General features: G+C 27.4%; 1 protein-coding gene across 2 annotated transcripts; it reads left to right on the top strand.

The window, feature by feature from the left end:
- The first annotated feature begins 1,023 nt into the window (after positions 1 to 1,023).
- LOC149058054 (uncharacterized) lies at positions 1,024 to 8,408 on the top strand. 2 transcript variants are annotated; one of them, XM_089221193.1, is made up of 9 exons: positions 1,026 to 1,394; positions 5,130 to 5,334; positions 5,423 to 5,608; positions 5,687 to 5,815; positions 6,379 to 6,633; positions 6,713 to 6,760; positions 7,291 to 7,526; positions 7,612 to 7,774; positions 8,024 to 8,408. In XM_089221193.1, the coding sequence occupies exons 2-9, from the start codon at positions 5,130 to 5,132 to the stop codon at positions 8,170 to 8,172; spliced, it is 1,371 nt and encodes a 456-aa protein (XP_089077319.1). In that variant the 5' UTR covers positions 1,026 to 1,394; the 3' UTR covers positions 8,173 to 8,408. The 2 variants fall into 2 exon arrangements, with proteins under 2 accessions (XP_089077320.1, XP_089077319.1); XM_089221194.1 differs by lacking the exon at positions 6,713 to 6,760 and having other exon boundaries at positions 1,024 to 1,394.
- The last annotated feature ends 798 nt before the right edge of the window (positions 8,409 to 9,206 follow it).

Consider the following 9,206-nt stretch of genomic DNA (forward strand, 5'->3'; position numbering starts at 1 on the left):
TATACTGCGTTCATGTTAAGAATAAACCGGTATGGCGCACGACGACTGAGCCGCCTACTACTGCCTGACCTATCGCCGCCGTGTATACACTATCCAGAATCATTAACGTGTTCGCGCGAGTGGACGCAGTGACAGTGAGATAATACAGCTCGCTACGTATTATACAGCTGCTACAGTTTCATGCCAGCTGACGAAACAGTAAACTCTGAGTTTTGACACTTTTCAAAATAGAATATTATACTGTTTTCTCACATCGCGGGACGGGCCAAGCCTCATTTCTCCCACTCTCACTCTCGATCATACACGATTTAATACTGTTTAATAGCTTTTTGATAACACCGATTTCAAATTATGTACAACGGTTAGCGCTAGGCCACGACTCACGAGAGCAAACACGTATTATTATTTTTATTGTTCTGTTATTATCATGTTTATCATCGTTATTACGTTTACATGATACAAGTTAAGTCGTTCTTAATTTAAACCGATTTTATTATGAATCGACATAAATTTCCTGACTTGTTTACATGTGACTACGTATAATTTATTTATTTATAAAAATAAAATCTGGGTAATGTGTATTATGGTATTGCTTATCACTTATCAAAATAAAAGTGGTTGTTCTGTTAACATGTACAAAAATACAGCCGATTTTATTTATTAAACCGATTTAATTTGGTTAAACCACATTATTCGAGCGTCCTTAAAATAAAAGCGGTTTAAGTTATTAAGGTCACTTTAAAGCGTTTACATAATACATGATTATATTATATTATATTATATTTTTACATAAACCATTTTAATTTTTAAACCGCCTTTAATTGTGCATGTAAACGTAGTACGGACGTATATGTACGTCCGTGGTTATTATTAACAGTTGTGCTTGCGTGATAATATTGGAAACAGCAGATTGTAATGATTGTATAGTGTGCACAACGAGCTTGCGGACGGCGCAGCGGTCGCGCGTTCGTTGCGAACCGGCGGCAGCGGTTCTTGGTGGGGGGTGCGCACTGCTGAACGTAAACCGGTCACGAAAGCGGTATAATCATAATCTATTGTCATTGAAATAATCGTTTTTTTTTTATTGTGGTGTGGTGTTTGAATTTTCGGTGTCCGCCATTATTAGTGGATGTTCATGTAATCGTGTTGTAAATGTACACACCATACTTGCGAATCGTATGATGGTTGGCGGCAAGTAGCTAGGTACAATAATGTGAAATAGTTGATATTAGTGTTTGATTTCTCGACATTTTATCCGTTTATCGTGTCCTCACTCCTCGTGTCCTCGTGTACACGTGAACGCCGAATCGCTGGTTCTATACTTACTCGTCCGTGGTTGTTTTCCAGTTTGAACTTAGTACCTACTTACCACTTTCCAGTGTATACTATATAACGTAAGTATTTAATATAATTATTATTTAATATACTAGTTTACTACCTATTATAAGTACCTATACATAATATTTGTCGTTTACAATCATCGCATGCTCGATCCGTCCAATTATTACTATATTATTATAATATCTTATATTCATTATCCAATGTGTTCCGGGAGGAGGAACGGCTTGTGTCATATTATGAAAGTCCAATAAAAGTTGGGTAATTATGAAAAAAAATCTAGTTATGGACATATATAAATCATAACCTACCACACAATATGATGCTGATGTATATTCAAAACTATTCAACTTTCTTATGTACCTATTTATTTTTATTTTGAAGCTTATATTTATTGTGCTATCAAACAACATATAGATACCTAGGTAGGTACATTTATTTTGAACCAAAATTAATAAACAAATTTAATGAGATTTTTAAAGATGAGATTAAATAAAAAATTGTACCTACCTACCTACCTACCTATTCCTTTATTTAATTAAAATTAGGTGATTGTGAAATTCTTGTGTAGGTACTTATATGTTATAATTATTGATAAATAATAACCAATAAATTAGCCTCAAAATAAAAAAAATACATAAATAAACTTAAATAAATGTTGAATAGTTATAAAGTTACATCAGCCACATTGCAATATACAGTGTACCTACCTTTTGATTATGATTTATTAAATTGCCCATAAGGCCATATAACTATAAAAAAAATAAAACAGTTCCCTTTAAAGGAAGTTTAAAGAAAAATAGAAATAACTAAATATGTAGGTATACAGAAAATGTGGTTTCCAAAACCAGTAGAAACTTAACAATAATGTGACAACTTTCATATAACAACTTAAAACTATGTACAAAATAGGTAGGTACCTATAGGTAATAGCATAGGTAGTGCTGATAATATAAGTACTGAAATTGGATTTGTTATGAAGTAAGTAACATTTCCTGTTAAATGTTTATCATAAAATAATAGGTACCTAATAGGTACATATTTATATTGGTAAGTAAAATATAAAATATAATGTTCAAATTTTATAGAATAAATATTATAGGGACAAATTAAAAAAATAGTAACAAGCCTCTTATTAATTTATATTTTTATTACAGTATTTATTACCTATACTATATACTATATAGTATATTTACATAATATATAATATATAATCAATGACATAACATCATAACCTATATATTATGTATAGACAAAGGATTAAATGGATTAAATTATTTAAATTATTATTTAAAGGATTAAATGTTTATGCAAATTCCATTTCTAAAAACAATAATCAAAGTTTAATTAATAAATAAGAGTTAAATTAGGTATTTGTTTTCTTTGGTTACAGATATTCAAGTTGAATTAGTATTTATTAATTAATTTTAATAGTCATAAACTAAATCCAAATTAAAAACAATGATTAAAAGTAGTAGAACCAAAAGAAGAAAAACTAGACAAGAAATAAATTTGTTTGAGGAAATATATTCAAACCGTGAGTTAGATGAATATGCTTCCAACTTATCCGAAAGACAAAATATTGAACTATTTGAAGGACAAAATATAAACATATTTAAAAAACAAAATATACCAATTTCAAATTGTAATGTTGTACCCGGAAATAATGATGCTGTAGTTAATACTGCCATAGTTTCTCCATCAATATCTCAAGCTCCTGATGATTTATTGGAAAACATTACTTCAGTAGCTGAGCCTTGCTCGATATCAGATTTACCAACTCTGTCACCACAAATATCAAATATTAATGCATTTTTAGCTAATTGGGCAGTCAAGTTTAACATTTCTCACAATGCTGTAAATGGGTTATTGAATGGTTTAAAAAACCACCAATACAGTACTAATAGTCTTAATAATCTTCCATCTGATGCACGTACATTATTAAAAATTCCATCTAATATTTCTAAAGAAATTCGTACTGTTAATCCTGGAATATATCACCATTTTGGTTTGGCCAACGGAATTCGAAAACATGCTTCACCAAATATTAACAACATTCAGGTTGTCATAGGTATTGACGGATTACCACTGACTAAAAGTAATAACTCTCAGTTTTGGCCTATACTAGCATATATTATAGAAGAAGCTACATCATTAACTAAAGTTGTTTTTCTTGTTGGTCTATACTATGGAAAAGAGAAACCACTTGATAGTAATGACTATCTATCAGATTTTGTGAAAGAAACTAAAGATCTTACCTTAAATGGGATCATAATTAATAATACTAAAATTAATGTTTCAATTCGGGTTTTTTGCTGTGATGTTCCCGCCAAGTCTTTCATTTTAAAAGTGAAAGGCCATAGTGGGTTTTCATCATGCACAAGATGTACCATCGAAGGTGAATATTTGCACAATAGAGTTTGTTTTCCGTACACTGAAATTCAATCAACTATGAGAAATCACCAGAATTACATTAATATTACAGATGAAGAATATCATGTTGGCGGTGTAACTTCAAATCTTGTTGAATTACCTAATTTTGATTCTGTTTTTTCGTTCTCACTTGATTATATGCATCTAGTTTGTTTGGGTGTAATGAAAAAATTATTAATGCTGTGGGTAAGCAAAGGTCCAGTTAGTGTTCGAATACGGGCAGCAAAAATTAATGAGTTATCTTTACATTTATTAAATCTTAATGTGTGCGTTACTTCAGATTTTGTTAGAAAAAGCCGAACTTTACAAGAGTTAAGTCGATGGAAAGCGACAGAACTCCGTTTTTTTTTGTTATATACTGGACCAATTGTATTAAAGAAAATTATAAGAAAAGAGTGTTATACTAATTTTATGACGTTGAATATTGCAATGATAATTCTCTTAAGTCCAGATTGCAGTTATCTCATCGATTATGCGCGTCAACTATTAGAATACTTCGTAATGAGTTTTCAAAATATTTATGGTACACATTTTGTATCCCATAATGTCCATGCATTACTACATCTTTGTGATGATTATGAACACTATGGCCCACTTCATAACTGTTCAACATTTATGTTTGAAAATTATATGAAAGAACTGAAATCGTTTGTAAGGAAACACGATAAGCCATTACAACAGGTTATAAATAGATACAATGAAAAATGCTCTGTTAGTATCACAAATTCAAGTACAAATAATGAACAATTTATTCTGAAACCTATTTTACAACATATGCACAGTAACGGCCCATTACTTGAGAATATAACTGGTCCACAATATTTCACTTTATTGTATAAAAATATAAAAATACAAATAAAAAAAAAAAAAGATTCTTTTATTCTCACTAAAAATAATGAAGTTATTAAATGTTTAAACTTTTGTCTAATAGGTGAAGAAGTTTTAATATTAGGTTGTATATTTAAAAATACAAAACCATTATATGAAGACCCTATAGACTCAAGAATACTGTATATATATGAAGTTAAAAATCTTTCCAAAACTATTCACTGTTGGAAAATAATAGATTTGAAAAAAAAAATGATTGTATTTAATCATTTTGATAAATATATAGCAATGCCTATTATTCATTCTGAATTTTAAATCTGTGCTATTAAATTTTATCCTGTAAATATTATGTAAATATAATAATATCAAAAAATACATATTTTAGTCTAAATATTATGAGTAGAGCATATTATATATAGGTACTTAAGCTTGTAGATAGTTAACAAGATATACATTTTGGTTCTAGGTAATAATAACTACTATACTAATAAATATATAAATTGTTTTATTAAATTGTAATATTCTTTTAGATGGACCAACAAATTGGCTGGATTATAGTTATATTTAACAACGACAATAGCGTAGAAGCAGTTCCAGATATATGGTTAAAAAAAAATAACTGTGCATGGCCAGCTAAATCCAAACATACTAAAAAATATATTGAAAGACGTATAAAGCCTAATAATAATGATTTTACTTTTTTCAATGCTAGAAAATTGGGAAACAAAGTATACAGTGAGTAGTATTCTCTATTAAAAATGTCATTTTAAATTTATAATTTTTATAATGATTATTTATTAAAACGTTTTGAAATATATTTCAGGTTCTTTGGCTGAAGCTAGATCTAAGCTACCCAAAGCAATGCATAAGTCAGACATATCTAGCACTGAAGATGAATATTATAATAGATTAACGAAGAAACGCCGTAGTTTATCCCCCAATAAAGGCAATTTAAAATCGAATATTTCAATAAATAAAAGTAGTTGCCCTCCTCGTTTTATACCTGAAGGTATGGTAGTTGGTGTTGGCTTTTGTTATCTAATAATTAACTTTTAATTTATACATGGTATTTATTTATTTATTTAAGATTCTAAAGGCAAAAAGATTTCTAAAAAATGTGTGATTAGTGACTCAGATTCAAATCACGATGATGCATCCTCTGATATTAACCTGACATCGTTAAAAGATAAAAAAAAAACCGACTTTCAACGTATAGGTAAATTAAATATTATTATAAAAGAACTTTTATGTACCTATGTTATTTCCCTACTTAATAATTGATATTTAGACGTGTATCATGTATAATATATCGTCATTGACGGGAATAAACCTCCTAGTGCCAAATTTATAATTTTGAGGTTTCGGTATCCCTGGATTTAGAAAAAAATTAGCTATTTATTGATAAATCTCCTATGTGCTATCTGCCTCGTAGAATTAATGAAAAATAATAAATAAAACCTTCTATGTGGTAACTACAATATTAATCTTTATAAATTGTTTATTACAAATCTCCTATGTGCTATCTCCACCGTAGAAAAATCCTCCTATGTGTTACCATCTATAAATCGTTTATGAGGTTTGTTTTATTTAAAACGTTTTTTGTGCTTCCTGAAAACTACACTTTTTCACATGGGAGGTTTATTCCCGTCAACGACGATATACATTAATGTCCTAATACTATAATAATAGGTTTATTTTTTTTTTCAAATATATATTTTGCGTTGGGTTCTTAAATAAGTTATTAAATTATTATGATATGGATAACTATATTTTTTTTAGGTGATAATGATAGTATTATTCAAATTACACCATTGAAATCATTGAAAGAACCATACTGGGTTTTAAATTCACCTAGTGGGAAATGGACTGTAACACCAGATGACACAGGAAAACAAGTTATTGACAAATCAATATTTACAGATATATTCCAAGAAGAAGTTGAGTCAAATAATAATATTTCATCCTCGAATACAAATAATAGTGGTGCCGTAAAAAGACAATTAAATTTTAAGGAAAACAGTGTAGAAAATTCAGGTACCTATCATCTATGTTGTTTACTTTTCACCAGATATTTAAATTTTTAAATTTTTTATTATTGTATTTTATTTGAAAGATCACGGTAATCAGTCAACAATCGATAATATAGCAACATCTCTAAAAGGTATATATATATGTAATAATTATTGAATATTATTATATTAATTTAAAGCCTTATACAAGGCTATATAGTACAATTATGATGCTTGGATATAATAGGAATCTGTTATACATACATAATAATTAATATGCGTATAAATTCTTCACCTTTCCAATGTTATGCATTATGCATTTGTTATTAACTAATAATTTTAAATTAAACTAATATAGAATAATTACATAAATTCAAAGAATATAAATTTATCATACTAGCAAGGTATACATTTTTAAGACTTTATTCATACCTTTTTTATAATTTTGTGTAACTTATTTTTATGTTATATTTTTTTTAGTATAACTAATTCTTAATATTTAAAAGTGTATGAATTTTGACTTAATATATTTTTAGGGTAACTGGTTTCCTTAAATAATTATTTCCATGTGCTATCCATAAAATATTCTCTATTCTGCCACTGAAATAATATTGAAATACATTTCTCCATATTTATAATCATTGTTTTACAAATAATTAATGCGCTACAACTTAATTTTTAGATTTCCAAAGAGTCTTTTTAACTTCTAACGCATATATAAAACACGAATTACAATGTTTAACGTTCCTGTGCCACACTACCAGTGAGAATATTGAAAAACTAATTAAAGAAAAAATGACAGTTACTCATGCAGATGATGATCATGTAAACATGGATGTGTTGTTTCCAATAAAAGATCATGATGAATTGCATGCGTTTGAAGTAAAATCAAAAGATTTTGATTTCAGAACATCCTTGGTAACTATATATATTATTATATAATATACTGTTTATTAATATGTAGCAACTTGATAAATTAATTATTATATTTTATTATTTTTAGGTGGGCAAAATTTCATTACTAGTAGGTAATAAAGACCTGGGCAATAGTATCAGAAGAATTATGGCCCGCATGTTTGATGACCAATTCTTATCAGAATATTCATTGTATGGTTTCAAAAAGAAAAAATCTTTTACAAGCTTGTCAAGTTATCGTATAATTATAGGTAAGAAATATATTACATTTAGATATATATATAATATATACTATTTTATTACAATTATTGACCACAAATATAATAATTCAGGATAATTAATTAAATTAATAAACTTGTTTTAAAATTATTTCATGTTTATTATGTAACTAACTTTGATAAATAGTTCCTTTTAACCTATGTTTGATAATATATTATTTAAAAATGTTATTATTTGATGAAAATTTATAAATATATACTTATTTTAATAATATATTTCAGATGCATTGAGAAAACATCTCAAATACAAGTTTAACACAGAGAAGGAAATTGATATTCCTTTAGGAACATGGCTTGCTCATGCCCCATTCAGGTTAAAAGCAAAAAAACAATCCGAGGAAGAGGAACAATATAATTATAGAATTGCTTAATATAATTTAATTAAAATATTATTAGTATTTATACTGTAGCTGAGATTATAGCTATTAAGTATAATTTTTAATAGCAAGGCTGCTAATACAAAATAAAAGAAACTTAATATTTTTTTTATATAACGCTATGTAATATGTTAACAATTTTAATGTTATAATTTAGCTATTATTACCTAAGTATTTGTAACATTATAACACAAATTTTTATGTAATAAAAAAAAGGATTTTGATTTTAATTTGTATAACTACATACTGCTTGTACCTGCTACATATAACTATACTTATAATAGTATTATTATATTTACAAAAATGAAAATCTACAACCAAATGTTAGTGGAATTATAGTATAATACTAGAGGTAATACTTGGTATCAACCAATAATATATTATATCCAGATATTCTAAGCTTTTCAATTTACTATTAAATGTGAAATTTATTCTATGTGTTAAGTACCAACATAAGCTGAAAGAAATTAGATATCCTAAGCAAATTGAATTACTTTATGCTGATGATTTACAATTTATGTTAGGAATATTTTGGTAAAGTTAATTCTACTTAGGCATGAAATATTATTGCAATTTTCAACAAAATGTTTTTAGAAAATTATAAAGACTATTATAATATTGAAGTAAAATTATAGTAACAATCAAGTAATAATTTTGTACTATTATAAAAGTAATTTAGAAATAATATTATTTCTGTGGCCAAAAAATCATAAGAGAATGTTATAGGAACATTTAATAATTTTCTTATAAACATCTGGAAATGATATAAGAATTTTAATATTTTTTATTCAATATTATTTAGTTGTTAAATTAAGATTATTTTGCTATCTGGGCCCATGTTCCATTTAAGGGTAGGGGTGTTAAGAACCACTGAATATTGTATTAATATTATATTATATATATCCTTGTATTAATTGTATGTATAGCTGTAAAATATTGTAAACTGATGTGTGTGTGATTTCGTCATGCGACTGGTCTAAGGAATCCGCTGAATGAGCCTTTTTGAACCGGACGACCAGCTCGTATGA

Source organism: Diuraphis noxia, unplaced genomic scaffold, assembly GCF_037042655.1.
Source record: "Diuraphis noxia isolate RWA-SAM2 unplaced genomic scaffold, SU_Dnox_SAM2 contig0002, whole genome shotgun sequence".
In the NCBI taxonomy this organism is placed as follows: Eukaryota; Metazoa; Arthropoda; class Insecta; order Hemiptera; family Aphididae; genus Diuraphis; species Diuraphis noxia.

What these genes read in the sequence shown, in the direction of transcription:
- LOC149058054 (XM_089221193.1), top strand. Translation starts at nt 5,130, where the DNA reads ATGGACCAACAAATTGGCTGGATTATAGTTATATTTAACAACGACAAT. An exon ending in AAACAGTGTAGAAAATTCAG is followed by an intron (nt 6,634 to 6,712) that starts GTACCTATCATC and finishes TTTATTTGAAAG; the next exon opens with ATCACGGTAATCAGTCAACA. An exon ending in TTGATTTCAGAACATCCTTG is followed by an intron (nt 7,527 to 7,611) that starts GTAACTATATAT and finishes TATTATTTTTAG; the next exon opens with GTGGGCAAAATTTCATTACT.